At 49.6% G+C, this 21,156-nt stretch overlaps 8 protein-coding genes across 8 annotated transcripts; 5 read left to right on the forward strand and 3 right to left on the reverse strand.

Annotated features, from left to right (window-relative positions):
- Nucleotides 1-977: 977 nt before the first annotated feature.
- On the forward strand, nt 978-3,845 carry chsA (chitin synthase I; the record flags this gene model as incomplete). The annotated part of the gene is made up of 3 exons (XM_056968464.1): nt 978-1,172; nt 1,229-3,778; nt 3,831-3,845. 3 exons carry the CDS (start codon nt 978-980, stop codon nt 3,843-3,845), a joined length of 2,760 nt encoding a protein of 919 aa, XP_056821260.1.
- A 418-nt stretch (nt 3,846-4,263) lies between these two features.
- On the reverse strand, nt 4,264-5,000 carry N7477_006802 (uncharacterized protein; the record flags this gene model as incomplete). Its single annotated transcript, XM_056968465.1, has 2 exons — nt 4,264-4,430; nt 4,514-5,000. The coding sequence occupies 2 exons, from the start codon at nt 4,998-5,000 to the stop codon at nt 4,264-4,266; spliced, it is 654 nt and encodes a 217-aa protein (XP_056821261.1).
- A 348-nt stretch (nt 5,001-5,348) lies between these two features.
- On the forward strand, nt 5,349-6,403 carry N7477_006803 (uncharacterized protein; the record flags this gene model as incomplete). The annotated part of the gene is made up of 2 exons (XM_056968466.1): nt 5,349-5,507; nt 5,687-6,403. 2 exons carry the CDS (start codon nt 5,349-5,351, stop codon nt 6,401-6,403), a joined length of 876 nt encoding a protein of 291 aa, XP_056821262.1.
- Nucleotides 6,404-6,767: 364 nt separating this feature from the next.
- Nucleotides 6,768-11,339, reverse strand: N7477_006804 (putative ABC multidrug transporter; the record flags this gene model as incomplete). Its single annotated transcript, XM_056968467.1, has 6 exons — nt 6,768-7,048; nt 7,108-8,207; nt 8,260-10,601; nt 10,659-10,717; nt 10,774-10,890; nt 10,952-11,339. The coding sequence occupies 6 exons, from the start codon at nt 11,337-11,339 to the stop codon at nt 6,768-6,770; spliced, it is 4,287 nt and encodes a 1,428-aa protein (XP_056821263.1).
- A 1,800-nt stretch (nt 11,340-13,139) lies between these two features.
- Nucleotides 13,140-15,598, forward strand: N7477_006805 (FAD-dependent oxidoreductase; the record flags this gene model as incomplete). The annotated part of the gene is made up of 5 exons (XM_056968468.1): nt 13,140-13,432; nt 13,485-13,756; nt 13,810-14,180; nt 14,242-14,840; nt 14,893-15,598. 5 exons carry the CDS (start codon nt 13,140-13,142, stop codon nt 15,596-15,598), a joined length of 2,241 nt encoding a protein of 746 aa, XP_056821264.1.
- A 235-nt stretch (nt 15,599-15,833) lies between these two features.
- N7477_006806 (uncharacterized protein) lies at nt 15,834-16,484 on the forward strand (the record flags this gene model as incomplete). Its single annotated transcript, XM_056968469.1, has 1 exon — nt 15,834-16,484. The coding sequence occupies one exon, from the start codon at nt 15,834-15,836 to the stop codon at nt 16,482-16,484; it is 651 nt and encodes a 216-aa protein (XP_056821265.1).
- An 878-nt stretch (nt 16,485-17,362) lies between these two features.
- crmC (siderochrome-iron transporter crmC) lies at nt 17,363-19,238 on the reverse strand (the record flags this gene model as incomplete). Its single annotated transcript, XM_056968470.1, has 4 exons — nt 17,363-17,610; nt 17,672-17,684; nt 17,770-18,910; nt 19,015-19,238. 4 exons carry the CDS (start codon nt 19,236-19,238, stop codon nt 17,363-17,365), a joined length of 1,626 nt encoding a protein of 541 aa, XP_056821266.1.
- Nucleotides 19,239-19,678: 440 nt separating this feature from the next.
- Nucleotides 19,679-20,479, forward strand: N7477_006808 (uncharacterized protein; the record flags this gene model as incomplete). Its single annotated transcript, XM_056968471.1, has 1 exon — nt 19,679-20,479. The coding sequence occupies one exon, from the start codon at nt 19,679-19,681 to the stop codon at nt 20,477-20,479; it is 801 nt and encodes a 266-aa protein (XP_056821267.1).
- Nucleotides 20,480-21,156: the final 677 nt, after the last annotated feature.

Genomic DNA, 21,156 nt, shown 5'->3' on the forward strand with positions numbered 1-21,156 from the left:
ATCCGGGGTAAAAAAACCAAAAGTCTCTTTTCTATTCATAGTTGGCCTAGTACCCTTGTCTTACTCTTCAGGCAACACCATAGCTAAAAAAAGAATTAGAAATCCTCGCCAAAAACCATTGAAGGCTGAGCCGTGGCGTGGCGAGTGGCTTAGTGTGGTCCAAAGGTGGTTCCAAAGTGGTCCAAGTGCCTGCCGTTGGCCCAGTGACCTGAGTCGAACCCACCATAACCACAATTCCAAGGTCACCTCTTCAGAACTGCGCCGTGGATCGTTCATGTTTCAAGATTCGTTGTTGGACAATTTCAAGATTGCTGGTGTGTGTTTCTGTGTGCCTTGTACCTGGTGCCTCTGGTCTTTTTTCCATCTTCTTTCTACCTCATTTGCCTTGGACTACGCGTTATCTGCAACTCGGGGATTAATTCACATGCCACAGTGGGTCCGAGACTTGAACGCCTATTCGCCTACCTACACTCCCTCTTCATCTGCGATCGCCCGGGCGTCGTAAACAAGAGTCCTCGGCCACTTTCTCAGTTACCTTGTGCCATCGTGAGACAACTTCCCCTCGCATTCCCTCAGATATCTTCTCCTCTCATCTTTGCTTGGACCTTCCCCTCATTCTGAAACCACGCCGAGAGTTTGGGGTCCTGTCTGTCCAGACTAGTGAACCAAAGCTTCCCCCTCGCTGCTCCTGGCGCAATCTCCAGCCGTGTCCGTGTCCCCCTGCTACAGACTAGCAGTAAGTCTGAGGGACGGGCTCAGTTCTACCGAAGTCAAATCCGAGGCTGAAGATGGCCTACAACCGAGTTGGTTAGTTCCTTGTTTCCTTTCTGGTGTTTGAGCCCTCAGCGCGCATCAAAGAGGACCTCGAAATCGTGCTGGTCATTTTTTTATGGCATGGTTGCCGTGCGACTTACTCCCTTGATTTCACGAACGGATTCTTCGTGCTTTGGAAGCGCAGTCGAACAGAAAAACTAACAATGCGTACTCCAGATCCCTTTGGGGACGAGTATCATCATGAGCCTACCATGAACCCTTCTCATGTCACCAGCTATACCAATCGTACTCCGTCTCCGGGACACCCCTTGAACTCCTACCAGCTTGAAGATAACCCCTACGCTCCTGCAGGGCACCTGCCTATGCCCTCAAGCGATCGCCTCGCCGACCAACCCACCGTGAGTTGCTCCGTTGCGCGCGCACGCGCACACATAGCACTGACATTCGGTTTTAGTACTCGGTCGAGAATATTCAGAATTCTTACGGTCACAATGAAGCCTACGAAGGTCACCAGCCCTATGGATACAGCCATGATTATGCGATTGACACCGAGGCGCACCACGACGCTTACTATACCCACCCTTATCAGCCCGCGCTCACTCCGCACGAAGACTACGACCTAGGTTCATACGCCGAGCCTACCCACACCCCTTATGATGACAATGCGCCCATGTTACAGACGGATGAAGATCCCTTCGGGCCGGACCCGTACAGCGCTGATTTCCAGGATGAGCCTCGCCCTACCCCGAGCCCTGCTCCCATTCGACGATGGAAGACCGTAAAGGAAGTTCAATTATTCAACGGGAATCTCGTGCTGGATTGTCCGATTGCGCCGAAGTTGCTCAGCCAGGTGCCGCACGCTGAAGCCCCCGGCCGTGATGAGTTCACCCACATGCGCTATTCCGCCGCGACTTGTGACCCTGCGGATTTCTTCGAAGAGCGTTTTACCTTGCGCCAGAAGCTTTTCGCGAAGCCCCGCCACACTGAGTTGTTTATTGTCGTGACTATGTACAACGAGGACGACTTCCTGTTCGCGCGTACGATGTCCGGCGTCTTCAAAAACATCGATCACATGTGTTCGCGCACCAGCAGTAAAACCTGGGGCAAGGATGCTTGGAAGAAGATCGTGGTCTGCGTTATTAGCGACGGTCGAGCGAAAATCAACCCGCGGACCCGTGCGGTCCTGGCCGCTCTGGGTGTGTACCAGGACGGAATTGCCAAGCAGCAGGTCAATGGCAAGGACGTGACAGCCCACATCTACGAGTATACTACCCAAGTCGGTTTAGAGGTTAAGGGTACTCAGGTTCATCTGAAGCCCCGCTCAGGTCCGCCTGTGCAGATGATATTCTGTCTCAAGGAAAAGAACCAAAAGAAGATTAATTCTCACCGCTGGTTCTTCCAGGCGTTCGGTCGTGTCTTGGATCCCAACATTTGCGTCCTTCTCGATGCTGGTACCAAGCCCGGTGGTGACTCTATCTACCACCTGTGGAAGGCATTTGACGTCGAGCCCATGTGTGGTGGTGCTTGTGGTGAGATCAAGGTCATGACTTCAAAGGGAAAGAAGCTCTTCAACCCTCTGGTTGCTGGCCAGAACTTTGAGTACAAGCTTAGCAATATTCTCGACAAGCCTTTGGAATCTGCATTCGGTTTCATTTCCGTATTGCCCGGCGCTTTCTCTGCTTACCGATTTGTCGCCTTGCAGAATGACAAGAACGGTCAGGGTCCGCTCGAGCGATACTTCCTTGGTGAGAAGATGCACGGTGCCAATGCCGGCATCTTCACCGCCAACATGTATTTGGCTGAAGATCGCATTCTATGTTTCGAGATTGTGGCTAAGCGCAAGTGCCGTTGGTTGCTTCAGTATGTCAAGTCATCGACAGGTGAGACCGATGTACCGGACCGCATGGCCGAGTTCATTCTCCAGCGCCGTCGTTGGTTGAACGGTAGTTTCTTCGCTGCTGTCTACGCCATCACCCACTTCTACCAGATTTTTCGCAGTGATCACAGCTTCCTGCGCAAGTTCGCGTTCATGATCGAGTTCATTTATCAAACAGTGGCGATGATCTTTGCGTGGTTCGGTATCGGTAACTTCTTCTTGGTCTTCCACATTCTCACGACATATCTTGGTGACGACGACCTCCTCGGCACCGCCGGTAAAATTTTGGGTATTGTCTTCGAATGGCTCTATTTGGCAACCTTGGTAACGTGTTTCGTTCTCGCGCTCGGTAACCGACCCGGTGGATCGAACAAGTTCTACATGACTATGGTGTATTTCTGGATCGTGATTATGATATACCTGTCCTTCGCGGCAGTCTTTGTCACAGTGAAATCCATTGAAGCGGAAGTCGAAGCGGACAGTTTCACTATTAGCGATCTGTTCACCAACAAGACCTTCTTCTCGATTATCGTCTCACTCGGTTCGACCTACGTCATGTGGTTCATCGCATCATTCATCTTCCTGGACCCCTGGCATATGTTCACCTCGTTCATCCAGTATATCCTGCTGACCCCGACCTACATCAACGTGCTCAACATCTACGCCTTTTGTAACACCCATGACATCACGTGGGGAACCAAGGGCGATGACAAGGCCGAGAAATTGCCGTCCGCACACCTCAAGCCCGGCGGCAAGGTCGACGTCAATATTCCTCAGGACGACGGCGATCTGAACGCGCAGTACGAGGCCGAGTTGCATAAGTTCTCCATGAAGCCGCCGAAAGAGGTCCAGATCATCTCGGACGAGGAACGCCAGGCCGACTACTACAAGGGATTCCGCAGTGCGGTCGTGTTGGCCTGGGTATTTTGTAACTTTGCCCTCGGTGCCGTGGTCCTGTCAGCCGCTGGTCTGGAAACCTTCGACAAGACAAGCACGAGTACGAGCTCGACCACGGATCTCACGCAGAACGAGCGCTCGCTCATTTACATGGAAGTTGTCTTGTGGAGTGTCGCTGGGCTTTCCTTGTTCAAGTTTATCGGTGCAATGTGGTACTTGGTGGTTCGAATGGTAATTCTGTCTTTCCCGATCAAGATTCATATGCTAACTCGTTTCCCAATAGTTCCGAGGCGTTTGATTGCATCATCTTGTTCCAGCATAACGACCTATCTTACTTTCTTGATGTTTTCAATATATCCCCTGATGAGTTGAACTGAGTTGATTACCACGGCGGGCCCGGTCCGGTATGAATCCATGGCATGGAATCTGACTTCGTGTACTATGTGTGATGAACCTTGAACGGCATTTTTGTCCGACGTTGATATATTTGGGATTTCTTGTTTTTATGATGCCCTTTTCCTTGTCCTTCTTTTTCCTTCTCTTCTCGGGCATGGATGCATGGCGCGTGAAATTACTGCTGTATCTATAGGTAAGAGTGATATAGATGGATTCGACACGTCAAAATGACGCTCAGACTTGATAGTTATACAATTGTTTCAATTCTGGTTTTGTTGCTCTGTTTTAGGATTCAGCTCCTGATCAAGCTCTGTAAAGAATCAGCTAGTTTGATTCTTCGAATGCACGCATACAGCGATACCGCCCAAGACCAAGATCAAACCCAGCCACGTTTCCTTTGCGATGACCTTGCGCTCCACATACCACTCTCCAAGTACCGTGAACAAGAAAGCGCTCGAATTGGCCAGCGGCACCGTCAACGAGAGCTCTGTAACACCATCAGCATCTGGTCTCATCTCGACACCCAATTCAAAAAACCTCCCACAGGGGAAAACGAAAGAAAAAACATACCGTGTTTCCCCACCAGCAAAAAAAACCAAATACTCCCCGTCAAATTCACCACCAGCGGAATCGAATAAGCTGGCGTCTTCAGCAAATTCACCACCGTCCAAAAAATACCGACAATCTTCTTCTTTAGCCAAGACTCATTCTCCCTCCTCTTCCACGCCGGCGTCGGGATATTATCCTCATCCTCATTTCCATCCTGCTCATCGCCTTGGTCTTGGCGCTGCAAACTCCCACTCCTCCTCCTCACACCTTCCTGTTCCGCCGGTAGCAGTTCCTGCTCTTCTTCACCGTCCACAGCTTGGTGTTGCGAATGTGATTGTGATCGTCCGCGCGGGGATTGGGACTGCTTCTCTTGACGCGCGTTAAAGTCGGCAGCGGCGCGACGGATGAAGGGTGTTGTAAAGCCCCATGCTACGCCGACGAGGAGGAAGGAGAGAACGTAGTTGAAAACCGAGGGGGCTGGTTCGGGAATGCTTGCATCGGGGTCCATCTTGGACTGGGACTTTGATTTGGGTCCTGTTTTGGAGTTCAAGTCCAGGTCCGAGTTCAAGTTCAAGTTCAGGGTGAAATGGGGGGAGCTTTGGTCCGAGCGTTGCGATAAGGGCTGATAGCGATCAGATGCCCAATGCAGATATCGATGCGGCCGATATAGAGAGCCTCGTACCTTTGATCTTTTGAACTTCCAGATCTTTCAATCTGAGTCAGACCAGAGCTTAGTTCCGGGCCGATGTATACGTTTGGTCCAGCCTGGCGAGGAGGGGTAGCAATATAAAAAGCGGGTCGCGCCCATGTCTTATTACTCCATTCTCAGATAGATCTTCCCTGCTTTTCACACGCAATGGCAATTCCTTCAAGCCCGAAGCTCGATGGCTTCGATGTGCTTCAAACAAATTTCAAGCATGTTGGAGACCATCCCATTCGGACCGACATTCTCGTCCCCGAGAAGCCTCACACGGGCAAACGGCCAGTAATTCTCCGTTTCCACGGCGGCGGTCTGGTAAGATATATATTCCTTTCCCCCCCTAAGCCATTTAGAGAAAAAAAAGGAAGAATTCTAAATCTAAGCCAAGGTCTTCGGAGACTCTCTATTCATGGACTTCTGGCCTCACTGGGTCTCAGACCTAGCCCTCGCCCACAACGCCATAATCATCAGTCCAAACTACCGCCTCATGCCAGAAGGAACCAGCGCCCAGATCTATGAAGACATGGAAGATTTCTGGTCCTGGCTCCACTCCCCCATCTCTCGCGGAACTACTAGCCGCACACACTACGCCTACAGAGGTCGATCTCGACCGCATTCTGACCGCCGGCGAGTCCGCCGGCGGCCTGTTAAGCGTCTATCTGGCTCTGTCGCATCCAAACGAGATCCGCGCCGCGACAGCCGCCTACCCGGCCGTCGATATAGGTTCAGATGACTATGGACGTCCGCGAGCGAGTCCATGCTTTGGAAACCATGTTCCCGAATCAGTGATTCAGGCGGAAGAAAGCGCTGCTCAGATGGGGACGGCCGAGTCGTCGATTACGAAGGAGTCTCGCATAAGGTACATGCTTGCCGCGTTGGAGCATGGCATGCTGAACCAAATTTATGAGCGCGGCACAGAGGGGGTTCCGCGGGAGGTGTTGTATCCGATGGTGAAGTTGGAGAAACCCGGGTTGGAGATTCCGGTGGGTGGCATTGCGATTATACAGGGTCGGCAGGATAGTGTGGTTCCTGCTGGTGGGGTTGAAAAGTTTGTGGAAAGGGCGAGGGAGGTTACGAGGGGCAAGGCTGGGAATGAGGGGCTAGTGCTTACTATCCGGGATGGGGAGCATGGGTTCGATGAGGGGTCAAGGTATAGTGAGGAGTGGTTGAGAGATACGTTCAAGGTTGCGGTTGACGCTTGGGTGAAATAGAGGTCATAGCCCATCCCAAGCAAGCCACAATGTGGCTGCAGGGGAATTTTGGCCGATTGATAGTCGTTCTGATTGTGATTTGTCTCAGAGTAGTGTTCATTTTCCGTCATTGAGACCCCTTCCATTTTCTAGACTTCATGAATTCTTGATTTTGTCTACCGTAGAATTGTGTCTAATTTAGCAGAACGACGAACGGAACGGGAAAATGAATGATGGAAATTAAATAGTGATGTAGCCTTGGTGGCTAGTCTAGATCTATAACGATGGTATCAACAGAAAGAAATCAGAAATCTAAAGGACAGTTGTACAGGTAGAAACACAAGGGACCGACAAAAAAAAAGAGAATGAAGCAAAGTGAGAGAGATCACTTGCTGGCCTTGGAAGCCTTGGAAGGCATGAAGCGCGCAAGCTTCTTCTTCATACCATCCATGTCCCACCTCTTGACACGGAAAAGGTAGTAGAGCAAAGTGGCCATGAAAATGTTGAAAAAGATGAAGGCCCAGACAATACCATAATTACGCCATCTCTGACTGTAATAGATGTCATCAGACGCAAGGAACTGATCCGCGACAGAGAGAGAGCAGTATTCGCAGCCGGCAGTTGCGTTGTGGTTCATGACCTGTCCTCCAGCTGCGGTGGCGTATTCTTTCAAATACTCCCAGCATGTCTGACCAGAAGGAGGATCGAAAATAGAGAGCTCTGACTGAGAGCACACGACTTGGCGATCGTGGACTTGGGTAGCGGCCATGGCTGAGACCCAGTAAGTGAAGGGGAGACGCGGTACATGAAAATCCAGAAGCCGGGCATAGCAGAAGGGGGCTGCATCACACCGCAGAAAGTGAGAGACATGGCGAAAAGAAGGACGACGACGGCACTGGCGGTTTGGGCGTCGGGAAGGGCAGCAATGACCATTTGAGCGAATGTGCCCGCATAGATGAAGAACTGGATGCAGAGCAGAAGAACAGTCACTTGGCTCACTGAGCTAGGAATGCCGACCACAGCGTAGAAGTAGCACGCGTAGATTAGTATTCCGGTGATGATCATGTACGGAACTTCGACAATGACGTTGGCGATAAGGAACGCCTTCCAGGAGTAGGCCTTGCTAGGTCGCTCGCGAACCTCATAAAGGGATCGTTGGGTCACAAAGAGGGGCATCAACTGTTGGACCAGAGAGGTGAAAATAGTACAAAGCATGAACACAGAGTAGACAATACACTGCATGCCTTGAAGCGATGTCTTGGCCTGGAAGAAAGAGAATCCAATGAAGAGGCCAGCTGCGACACCAAGAGCCCACTTCGACATAACGTAAGAGGGCATTCGCCAGTATTGCTGGAAGACACGATAAGTGACTTGCCACAGTTGGAACCAGAAAGGCATAGCGAATTCGGAATGACCGGCCGCGGTGTCGTCGTCAACTGGGGCTGCCTGTCGCTCTTTATGAATGCGATCAATCTCGGTCTGGACGGCTGTGCTCTCATTGCTCTTCTTCCATACGTCGAACCAGTCTTCGCCATCAGAGTTGGTTCCTTTGTTCACAACATCAAGCATGTATTCGGCCGGGTTCTCGCTGTCGTCACAGGGTCGTGCACCATTGGCCTCGAAGTAGTCCAGCAGAGTACAAGATTGTTCGCCAATTGGTCCGAAGTAGACAGTCCTTCCACTGCGCGCCAGGAAGAGCAGTTGGTCGAACTCCTGAAATAGGATAGCTGAAGGTTGGTGAATCGTGCACAAGATTGCTTGGCCATGAGAAGCCAGGCGACGGAGGAAGGAGCAGATTGCCCAAGAACTCTGGGAGTCAAGACCACTTCATCGAAGTCAGTAATTGCAAAAAAAAGATCAGGCCAAAGCTAACTTACCTTGTGGGCTCATCCAAGAATAGAAGAAGTTTAGGCTTAGCAGCCAATTCAACTCCAATCGTCAAAAGCTTCCTCTGCTCAACATTCAAACCCTCACCAGGCACACCAACAATTGCTTCAGCAAATTCCTCCATCTGCAACATACGAATAACATCTTCCACGTAATCGTACTTCTCCTGGATGGAAACACTGGCCGGCTGACGGAGAAGAGCACTGAACCGCAGAGACTCGCGAACAGTGGCAGTCTCAAGATGAAGATCCTGCTGCTGGACATAACCCGTCTTACGCTGGAAACTAGCATCGAGGCTTTTGCCGTTGACAAACATATCACCAGTGACAACACCAACTGATGTTCGATGAGCCAGGACATCCAGAAGCGTAGTCTTACCAGCCCCACTGACACCCATCAAGGCAGTAAGTGTTCCAGGTTTCACCCATCCAGAGACATGATCCAAAAGCTTACGTGGCTCTCCCTTGATTTCAATATCATAGGAAACATCGCGCCAGGTGAAGACATCAGACTGTGCCTCGATCGCACCCATACCACCATTGCCTTCTTCATCGGAGGTCGACTGCTTCACGGGCGCGGCATCGGTCTTTTCGACATCGGAGCCGGAGTTCTCATGACCACGGCGCATGTGAGCTGGCTCATGGCCACGTCGGAAAACCAAGGCTTCGGCGGTAGACGTCGTGGATGAGTTCAATTCGCAGGCCACGAAATAGATGACCATGAAACCGATCAGGAAAGCAATGAGAATACCAAAGTTTCTCCAGACATGGCTAAAGGTGTAACGGTAATTTTCCCAGATATAGCTATCGCCATTAACAGTCAAATCGCCTGCCACCGAGCCGGTGGTGGAGCAAGAGAACGAGTTGCCAGACCTATCCGCATATGAAGGGATGAGCTGAGCACAGGGGAAATCGCGTCCATGGAATTCGTTGGCGATCAAAATCTCAAAGGCGTAGTAGATCGGATTCAGGTAGTGAATCCATTCGAACCAAGGATGCATGGATGGGCGCGGCAAGACAAAACCAGTGTAGACGACCAGAGCGAGGATCATGACTCCGGCCAAAGCCATAGCTTGAGATACAGTTTGGGTCACTGCAGCCAAGGTTCTGAAGACGGCGGACATAACGAAGGTGATGATGAAGGTTATCAGGAAGTAGAGGAAGAAGTTTCCAGGTTCTCGTTGGAGGTTGGCCAGGAAGTAGAGAATGATGTTGAAAGCCACTGCAAGACAGAATTTGACCGGGACATCGGCAATGACACCCGCAATAGCTTCTGTGAAAGGATGGTAGAATGCGTAGGAGTTGTGCTTTTCCACAATCGGTCGTTGAGAATAGAGACTGTTGATTTCGGACATGGCTGTGAGGGCGTTTAGTAGAACTGCAAAGAAGAGAGTGGCTCCTTTTTCCTGGAAGCCGGCGGTGGTATTGGGAGCGTCGTAGAACACAGAACCGATAATCAGTGCCATGATGATATTGCTGACAACGGTCGAAACCGTTGCAGCCATATCATTCCATAGTCGTTGATACGCACGCTTAGTATTGAGCTTGATTTGCATCGGGACACTAATAATGTATGGGGACTTTGGCCGAGTGTGCTTGGCTTGCCGACCGCGCTTCTTCTCCTGGAACTCCATAGCAGCAGCGGAATCTTGCTCGAGGGGATACTCCTCCTCGTAGGCAGCGATCTCAGCTTGCATCTTCTTGTGCTCAGGGGAGTTGAGCCATGCATTTTCAAAGTCTTCGGCGGTGCGAGGCACGCGTCCTTCCATTCCGGGTTTGGGTTGACGTTCTCCCGGATTAGTGACAGAAGTAAGGAAATCACCAGTTGTCTGTCGTGGGGGACAGCTCCAGCCTTGAGTTTCAAAATAGGCCTTGGCAGAGGCAGCGGAGCCAAAGAAGATCTCTCGACCTTCATACAAAACAATCACTTTGTCAAAAACATCATAGATGCTTTGACTGGCCTGGTAGGCAGCCACAGCGTGAGAAGCGCCAGTCAGGTCCGAAAGCAAGCGGAGAGACTCGACAAACTTCAGCGCAGTGGCAGAGTCCAATCCACGCGTGGAATTATCCCAAGCAGCCAAAGGGGAAGCAGCGAGGGCCATTTCAGCAATACTGACCCGCTTTCGCTCACCACCAGACACACCACGAATGAAATCGTCTCCGACGCGAGTATTATAGGTGTGGCTGAGACCGAAGACAGCCATTGTCACTTGTGCCATGTAACGGGCATATTCCTCGCGGGACATGCCCTCGAAACGCTGAGAAGGTGTTCTGGTAGCGGCGGCAAATTCCATAGTCTGTCCGACTGTAAGGTGAGGGAAGTGTCTGTCAACCTGCAAAGTGGACAAATGTTAGATGACGAGAACAGAAGAGTAGTCGATCTGGCGTACCTCTTGGTTGTATACCACCTCTCCTTTAAATTCCTTGACCATGCGCGATTGGGGAATTCCTATAGCCTCCCGTTAGCAATGTAGACAGGTCGGCGAGAACAGAAGCTTTTCTCACCATTATAATGAATCACACTGTTCGAGTCAAGTTCCAATCCGTGAGTTTCTCCACACATGGATTTCAAAAGAGTACTGCATCCTGCACCCGGCCGACCGAGAACCAGCAGTAATTCGCCTTTCTTAAGTAGTCCAGAGAAGTCCTTGAGAATGCGCCTCCGTGGAGCATGGGAACTCACGGATCTTCTGTGGCAACCGCAAGGGCGAAGACAGCATTGACGACACGGTCTCTTGAAATTGCAAGGCTGCGCCAGATCCATAAACATTCAGGTTCTTGAAGACAATGCCCATATTCTGTCCCGCTCGGCCATTCCTGCCGGCATCGGTCATGGCCGCAGCTAGCCATTTTTGCAAATTGAATTTGGGAGACTGAGGATCTAGAAAGGGATCGTGTTCGGCGACGGAAGCGAGGCGGTGGGTATGCACGGTAGATTGTCGACGAGATTGTTGCGTTGCAATGCGTGTGAGAGTCTCGATTTCATTTTGTTCAATAAGGGAGATAGGTTCGTAAAGGGGACCATCGGTTTCTGAAGAGACCCTTCCTTCGGAAAGGGTAACTGACGACATCTTCACAAGATAGGCACTTCAGAATGCCGATCTTGGAAATCAAATTGGGCAATATTGGAAGAAGAGAAATACAATGACAAGCGGGCTGGCAAACGATTTAAGTACTGATCGATACTGGACCCAGATCCTTTTCTTTGACATTCTCGCAGAAACCTAAAAATTCCGCACATGGACAGCACTATTGAAGGCATCATTGCACATTCGGCTGTGCTATTGCAAAATCGGCCCCGGGAACATAGTCAATCCCGGAACCTGGACTGGCCGAACTCCACCGCAATTTCATGCACTGCCATTTGCCTCGGCCGCCCTGTACCCGAGCCGATAGACTCCACTAGGGTCGATCTGCGCTGTTCGATTGGTTGAAGAAGACTCTGATCTGTTCCGATGACTCAGCGGATGCTCACCCAGCTCAATTCGGACGAATTTGACACCGTTTCCGTCCGGGGACGGACGAGACTGTCGCACAACGGTGAGGATTGCGGTGGATCCAAGACGATTATAGACCCGTCACCCCCCACAGCTCGCAAGGCCCATGACTATCCAAGTTACACAACTACGGGCTTCTATTACAAGGCTCAAACGTGAGGAGCATAATCCCATCCATGTTGCGGAGAGATCCATCAACGAGAAAAGTCCAGTCGCCCGAGTGCTTTTAAGAGCGACAATGGATCATCCGTGGAAAATGGATCCAAGGGTCATGAACGGCCGTGCCTGCACTGCCTAGATGCCTAGGGGAGCCTAAGGTGCTAGACCTTCATCTCGATCCATGCATTGTAAACTTCCCAAGTGGAGCTCGTCTTACGGCTAGTGCAAAGATTTCACAAAGTCCAGTTGCGAGCAAACGAACAGCCCAGGTGGTTTCTCAATCTCTAATTCGACATATTCATGCACTATGACAGATGTGGAAAGGATGCACAACATTTGAGCTCTGGCGTTCCAGGCTAAGATCGCAACCATCGCCCCGCTGATAGGAGACCTCCGCTTGGATGCTCAAAAGTACAGTAGATTAGCCGTTGAATGACGTTGAGACCTGAGATCGGTGCAGTCAGAGCTCCAGTATCCGCCTCCCAAGAACTTGGCATCATAACGAACAAGTATTGAGGCTGGCCACGCATAAATCCGTGTAGGTCTAGAATTATGCGCACAATGACGACATAAAAAGTACCGCTGAGTAAGCGGATATCATGCCAATCCCAAATCCCATGGATAGGTTTCGGGTCTTGCCTCATCGGTAAGATCGTATCCCTGTTAAAGAGAGTCTTCAAGATAAGCTCTGTATGATCCAAATCACCTGTGATGTAAGCGGACCATGACCGCAATAGGAATAGGTCCGAACACACAGCCGCGATTTTAAATCCTCAGACATTTGTGAAATCACGCAGATAAACAACATGATAGAAAGATGTCTCAAAAAGATCCTCGCTAGAGATCTACAATGACATCTGGGAAGGTGGGGGGATGAAGTGGAGACTTATGTCTTCTCGGCCCATATCATCTTATCGGTTGGGCTAGACGAGTTGTGTGAGGCTACTGGCGCTTTGACAAACTCGACCATTTCAACAGCTTACAAAATCACTCTATTGCGGAGTTTTGCTGACATCGTGCTGGTACTGGACATTACGTGGTCTGTGTCTAATGGTGGAACAATGCGAGACGCCAGCCTCCACGCCTTGCGCAGCCTTGCGTCCAGGTGGTCTGAGGCCCGCATGGCACGCCTGATAGGCCGACCCTGTCTATATAGCCCGATATTCCCCGCACGCAGGAGATAAACTCTGAAAGCTATCGCCCTTCATTGCTACCATGACTAGCTTCAGAGTGGTTATCGTTGGGGGTAGTATCGCTGGGCTCACCTTAGCCAACATACTAGAGCGATATGGCATTGATTACATTGTTCTCGAGAAGCATGATGATATCGCACCACAACTCGGAGCGAGCCTAGGCTTACTACCCCACGGATCGAGGATTTTAGACCAGTTGGGGATCAATGACAAGCTGAAGACCCATGCAGTGCCGGTGCAATATACCATTGACTTTGGTCCAGATGGGCACCAGTTGAAGGCCGCGGAGAAAATCGGTGATCTCATGGAAGATCTGTCAGTGAATTTAATCTCACCTTGTTAGTCGAGCTGACCATGTGCGGGGTAGACTTGGATATCGCATGTGGTTCATGGATCGGCAGCACATGCTACGGGCCTTGTACGACAACTTGCAGGACAAATCCAGGATTCATGCTTCTATGGAGGTCCTCAACATCCAAGAGCTGGATGATGGCGTGCAGGTCGGGATGAAAGACGGATCTACAATCCGTGGAGATATCCTCATTGGCGCCGATGGAGTACATAGTCGCACGAGAACTGAGATGTGGCGCCTTGCGGACATGGAGGAACCCGGTTTTGGCACAACACGGATGAAAAAGTGTATGATTGTCTCCTTTTGCGATTTATTGACAATGCTGAAAGTGGCCTCTCAGCAATCTCTTGCACATATAGATGTATTTTCGGCATTTCGAAACGTCCACATGAGACCCTCGACGGAGCAGCATATAAAGCCTTTTTCAGGGGTAGGTCTTATCTTTGTCCTATGGGACCCGACAACAAAGCGTATTTCTTTGCATTTTTCAAAAACCCCGAGACCAAGATTCATCAGGATATCCCGCGCTATTCAGAAGACGAGGCAAATGAGTTAGTCGCTGCCTATGCCAATGACCACCTATTCAACGGTCATACATTTGGCGACATTTATGAGCGTCGCATGAGTAGCGTGCTCGTGCCCATTGAAGAATTCGTGCTCGAAAAAGCTTCCTACAAAAGAGCCGTACTAATCGGGGATTCTTTCCACAAGGTACATATGCATTGCCATACCGAGCGGGATAAGACGATTAAAATTGCTCACTTGGTTGCAGATGAATCCATTGACAGGACAAGGTGGAAATGCCGCAATCGAGTCCGCAGGATTCTTCTGCGATCTTCTGAAAGAAGCACTCGAGGAGAGTCCATATCCGGATTATGATAGAATCCAACGCATCTTCCACGAGTATGAAAAGGAACGCGGTTCCAGATCAAAAAAGATGATGGAGAATGTCAAGAAGATTCAACGCATGGAAGCTCTTGATACCCCCTTCCAGAGATATCTTCAGCTCAATGTCGTTTCCAAGCTGGGTGGCTTGCACATTGCTCCGCTTCTCGCATCAGGTTCTACGCCTGGGCGTACACTGCGATACCTACCGAAGAGTACCCGGCCATCTGGAGCGGTCGCATTAAATGAGCAAGTCCAAATAAATGCACATGACCGGTCGACAACAGCAACTGTGTTTTGGATGGGGTCGATGCTTTTTGTTGCATTGCTTAGCTCGCTTCTGTCTCGAAGACAGGGTATTGGTCGGGGCCTGGACTATGGACCTGGGCCGTTGCAGGTCTACAAGTCTTTCATCACGATCGCCATCAGTGGGTTCTGGGCAGTTGAATCATATCGACCAGGACTCCTCATCTCACCCCTGTTCAGGTACGTGGCTTTTGATAATCAACAGATAGAGTGTGATCGCTAACCGTCCTAGCTCAATCCCGTATTTGGTTGCCTCGTTTGCACTTGGATGGGAGATTGTCTTACCGGTCTATTTCGCTATCCACATCTACATGAGCGGACAACAACCATTCTATTATCCTTCCCCCAGAGCCATTAATCTCTGGGCTGCGAAAGCCCTACCACTTGGAATATTGACCATATATGTTCCAACTGTGGCTGCTGGTGCCGCCATTTTAGGACAGAATCCAAAGAAGAAAGGACCTATCGGAGGGGAACAGATGATACTGGCTGTCCATGCTAGTCTTCCCCTTCTTCTTCACCTTGGCAAGCACTTCTTCCAGATCGGCGCCAAGGAACTCTCAATCAGTCAGATGCTTTTTGGAGCCCGAGACACGAGATACATATCACGCTTCTTTAATATTATGATTTTTGTTTCCAGCACGTCGCATTTGGTTCTCGCGAGCATGTTCTTCCCCCGAAACGTGTCTGATATTCGCAGCTTGACTATCACACCCTCAGTTCAACTTGTGCAGGTCGGGTGCTTGACTCTTGCTGTTGTGGTGTGGTGTACATTTACAATTTGGGATATGCGCCGCGTGAACCTAACCAAGGCTTCACCTTTGTTGACGCTCATTTCTACATTACTTGCTAGCTTCATCATTGGTCCTGCTGCAGTTTTCTCTGCCCTGTGGAAGTGGCGTGAGGCTGTTTTAGAGGAGGGCAGGCAGAGAAAATGAGGTACTGTAATTCAATGGAAAGATCAAGCCCGAACGAAGTAATATTCAGCCCGAATACACCAGATAAGAGAGTGGATAAAATTTTAGGCGGTTAGTAATCTGCGGCTCTTGCGAAACTAGGACGTTGCCTGTGCCTTCAGGTGTGTAATTGGGGGCCAAAAACAGACAATTTAAGTGCGGAGTTCCCCATCCACAAACAAAAATCAAACCCATTCAAGAAGATCCCAGCCCAAAAATGGCGTCTAGCACACCGTCTTTTGGAGCTCGACTCTACACAGGTATCTCTGTGACTCTCCTCACCCTGTGGGTTACAACCGCCCTAGGCTTCACTGCCCTCGACATCCTGAACACAAGCCGCAGCCTCGTGGAACCAATCGCCTCCGTCAGCCTGTTAACCTATCTGATCTGCCGCTTGATTGCATTATTGCAGCCCACCCAAAATGATTCCATTGCGCACCTGCTCACCGCACCCCGCCACTCTCGTCGGGAGGCATTCGCGATGCTCCTGTTTTGCGGTACCTGGCTGTACGAACTGGTCTACAAAGCCATGCTGATGTTCTTCATGACCATATTCGGTGGGGCTATCGCCGCAGCTATCTACAATGATGGATTTGAGTCTACAACGGAACAACAAACTCATCCAAGCGATTCGGATGTGGCTGGGTCTGCGTTGGCAGAGATTGATGAATTCAAAGAGATGGTGGGCATTGACCCGGTTCAACTCTTTAAGCGGATTCCTCCCCAATTTTTGGTTTATTTTGCAATTTTTGCGTGGATAAACTTTGGGTCTTTGACTCTTTATGTCCTTCGGCTTGCGTGGAAGTCGGTGAAGGTTGTTTTGGGTTCGCCATCGACTACTATCTCCCGGGAGAAAACAATAGGTTGACTGATGATGTTCTCTCTGTTAATGTGGTTCATACCCGTGTTTTTGGTCCAGAGATCTCAAAGCACTCAAAATATAGAGCTATATAGCTACAACAGGAGCTATATTTCTTCGTATTGCAATGGGAGAACCTGTGACATCAGGCATCACAATTATCTGAGTGCCCTTCGACGAGGCCACACTGGTTCCAGCTAAGAATTGGAAGGATTAGAGTGGAATTGAGCAGATTTATGCAAGAGATTGGGTCAATCTCAGGGAAATAAGAAACGAGCAATCATAGATAATAAAACTTACAAAGTTCCAGCATGAGAACCGGCGCCGACATCGGCAGCGGCCGATCTTTCAATTGACAATGTTTCATTGAGAAAGCACAAGCACGAAAATGCGGTGGTTTGTCCCTGGCGATTTAAAGGATACTCCCAAGGTGCACGGACGTATCCAACTTCAATAGTGAAATTAAATTATCATCTAATTTCCAAGTCAATGCTGCCATCTGCATTCCCTTAAGCTATGGGTCTCTAGAAATCTACAATAGTCGCAAGAGCATATGTATCTTTGTTCTCTACCGCATAAAATTTTCATTCACGAGGAAAAGTCATGGTCACAGGTTACATCGTGCCTGGATGATCTAAATCGTTCTACCGCTAAATGTGGCAACTTTTAATCTATCTTCGTAGACAAAGTATTATTTATGAAAGTTATTCGCATGCCTTGTTAAAGCTGGCTTATCAAGTCACCGGGCAAAAGATCAATTGCCATTATAATCGTTCGCATCTTGTGCTTTCTAAGAGCCCGAGGGTCCTCGTCAGTTGTCGAGATGTCTTCTTTCTTCAACTCGATCAATGCTAACCCCGAATGAGGAACAAGCCCAAAGTTCCGTTTTAGATGACGGTACCCTTGACTTGTTTCCTGTCGACATTGTAGTTCTTCCACATGGCAATCGCCGGGAAAGCAAGAACAACGAGACAAGCTGCCGTGATGCACTCGTACTTCTGGCTATAAGCCCATGCATAGTTGATCGCATTCCTTGTCTCACTCCCTAGAGGATACGCCAGTTGGGCAGCTGATCCACCGGCGTAGATAGTGGCGTAATCCTTCTTGGTCGACTCTGGAAGGGCTCTGAGTAATGCTTGAGGGAACGTATTAGCATAGATGGCGCTTGCAACGGCGTATCCAATGGCTCCACCGACACTCGAAGACAAACTAATCATGGCAATCATCAATGGGACACCGTCACGGTCAGCGGCAGCCATGACGGCCATTTCATCCCCGATAATAAGGGTTCCACCCCAAAGGCAATGAAGATTTGACACATCACCAGGTATCCAATATCACTTTGTGAGCCTCGGAAGTGGATCATGAGAGCTGCACCAAGCAACAGTAGTGGCGCACCGAAGAAGAGACAAACATTCTTGAAGTACTTGGTTTTGCGAATCCAAATGCCAAATAAGACCGCCCAGATGGTTGATCCAACGCCGTAAATCTGTGTCATGTATCCCGTCTTGGATGTGTCGAGGTTGTAAACCACTTGCACATAATAGTAAAAGTATTGATCCCACGTGTAGAAGTTGAAGAAAATGATGGCCGCCAGGATACAAGCTCCGAGAACTGTGCGCTTTTTGAACAACTCCCATCGGATGAAGGGGATTCTGGCCCAGTAGGTCTCCCAAAAAGCAAAGACCGGGAAGAGTAGTAGTCCAATGACTACCATAGCGATAAAAGTCGCGGAAGAGTACCCGGTAAAGCCGTAAGTTTGGAGGCTGAAGGGCAGGAGGAACAAAATGAACGCAGCCATTAGAATGAAAGCACCAACGATGTCAAACTCATGGATGTAGTGGACGATAGACTGGATCGTGGTTCGTTCGCTTGAGGTGTGCGTAAAAAGTCCCAGTTTCTCGGCTTTACGTTGGTAAAATTTAAAAACGACGGCGAGCGGCACAAAAATGATAAAGGTGATGATGGCGAAACCTCCGTAAGACCAGCGCCAAGTTGAATGAATGACGAATTCCTGGGCGATGATGGGCCCAGCAAAGGCTGTGCAGATGGTCGGCGTACCGATGAAGGCATAGACAAAGGCTCGATTCTTCAGTCCGGATGCGTCAGCGACAAACACGGAGAGAATGAAATTCAGGGCCGAATAGCCAATCCAGTATAAGGTGTAGCCAGCCGCGAATCCATTGGGACCATCACAGGAGGCTATTACGATCAGTCCAATGATGAAAACCGCCAAAAATGTCAGGAACCCCTCAGTGCGGCCCCAAATGTTTAGAGTCTTTGCAATGGGAAGTTGAAGTACTCCTCCCACAATGGTCGACACTATATAAGCTTGGGATATTTGCGGTGCTGAAGCAAACTCTGCGTATGCGTAGTAGATCATGTTGTTGCTAATTGACGATTGCATGGACAGGACGAAGAAGCACAACCAGATCCTGTAAAGGGTTGTCCTGTGTTAATCTCGGCTAAGGCTCATGGGCAAATGAACAACTGCACTGATCCATTTGATGGAACAATTTTAGTCCTTCGGGAGACACACCAGGCATATGTGCCATACAGGGCTTTCCTGGACCATACCAGAGCAACAGCTTCAGCTTTCTGAATCCCAGCCTGCGCGTGATGGGTAACCTCATCGGGGTGCTCAAGCACTTCTCTCACATCCCTCTGTTCTAAGCTCTGACCATCTGCATTTCCCTGCGCTTCCAGCGTGACCGTTTGTATGCCAACAGCGTTCTCGGCTTTGTCTGTATTGTGAAAGGCCATTATGTTGGCCCGGTTCTGGCAGCTGCGAGGATGTTCGAGGCTCGAGAGTGGAAGCGTAGAGACGAAAAGGGGAGCGACCAGGCCGGCTTGACCAGCTGTTTATAAATGCATGCGGATAACGAGGGCCAGGGGTTCTCTCTCTGTTTAGCAAGCATCTGAGCGCTTTTGATCTGCATATGGTGGCCCGCATAAATCCCCTCAACTTGAGGGGCGCCTACACATCTGACCGCAGCTCAGTGAGTCTACTCCACACATTTCATCATAGTCTTAACTAATCCCATCAGCCGAAATCAAGCTATTCGTGTGATGACTATTTATGGCTTGGTGCCATTCAATGTCCTTCATCCTTGACCCATCTGTTTGAAGGAGACTAGAAAACAGAGTCTGGTTCGGGTCGAATTGCTTTATTCATACTTCCGTCAATTTTATCCTCACGCACGATGTACCGTAACTGCACCTTCAAAGTCCTTACCTTTACAACTTCAACCAGCCCGACCCGCACCATCAATGGTACTGTGTCAGATACACCTACCATGCGGCATCGTTCGCTATCGAAGCCCGGCTGGTGTCGAGGAAAGAACATTTCAACTTGGCCTGTGAACAAGTCACCTACCCCGTACGAGGTTATGGAAATGCGACCAGGCAATCAGTACTCGAAATCGCGGTTTTACAGCCTTGTCAAACTATACCATCCCGACAGTGTGGCAAGTCCGGCCAGCAACAATTTAACAAATGAAGAACGGCTGGATCGATACCGTCTGATTGTGGATGCCCATCACCTTCTCTCCGATGACACAAGACGATCTGCCTACGATACATACGGCCTGGGCTGGAGTCTGAAGAGCAGTCCAAGACCCAGGATGTCACCGTATGATGGACCCTTCCGTGGAGGTCATGGTTATTCTGGTAGTTCTGGTGATTCTGAGGACGAAGAGATCATCTGGCGCCTCTTATTTCGCAACAGAAGATTTCAATGTCTGCTTTTGGTGGTCCTTTCGTTTGCACAAGCGTGTCTATTCCTAAGCTTTGTCGCTCAAGTGCAAATGGAGACACAGCGAATGGATCAACTCTCCGGACAACTGTTACGTCGCCACCAGGACCGAGCTCTCAGCACAAAATCCTTCATGGCCCAAGCTGAACGGCTACTACTGAAAAGAGATCCATCTGGCCTGGGGTTAGCTCCATTCGAGGAAGCTTTCTATCGAGAGATGCTTCCGTACTGTGCCTACAACGTATACTAGTATATAGATTTGTGCTCGGTTTTCTGGAAATTCTTTTCATGTGAAAAGCGTCAAGGGTGATTTTCTCACCATGCGACAATTGTGCCCTTGGACTCTCAAGATCGCGTGGCAATAGTGTAAGATCCGAATGCTATTCTGAACACCAAAAAGTGCTAGTCGATCATAAGAACATTCCTGCGCTTGAGAAGTTTTGAGAGTTTATTTCCGAATTCGGAATGGTGGAGTAAGTGGAGTCTGGGCACTCGGTCCAGTAGCTGTGATTTGGAGCATGCTGCTCCTCCCGCTCGGCCCTGAGAAACGCGGGTGGAGTAAATCCCATAAACCCTGCCAAGAAATTTGGCGTGATTATGTTGTGAGACCATGTGATCTCGCGTGGTGGCTGCAATTTTGAGCAAATTTGAGGTTATAGATAGCCAACAGATCATTGGAGTGTCTTTCTGCGTAAGGCGCAACGAGCTAAAGAGTGGTTGTCACAATGGTCATATAATCACGTTCCAAGGAATAGGTGCATCTGGGGGGACAATAGCTCAGGATACTGTCTACATAACTGTTTTGAATTGAATCCTTCGGGACAGGTGGAAATTGATAGAGATACCCAATCTATTCACACCCCAAAATCACCATGTTCGATCCCATACCCCATTGTGAATCATACAACACGTTGAACCTCAATATAC

This window comes from Penicillium maclennaniae (genome assembly GCF_028827695.1).
Source record: "Penicillium maclennaniae strain IBT 15551 chromosome Unknown utg000006l:1.0-2513246.0:1.0-2515036.0, whole genome shotgun sequence".
NCBI lineage: Eukaryota > Fungi > Ascomycota > Eurotiomycetes > Eurotiales > Aspergillaceae > Penicillium > Penicillium maclennaniae.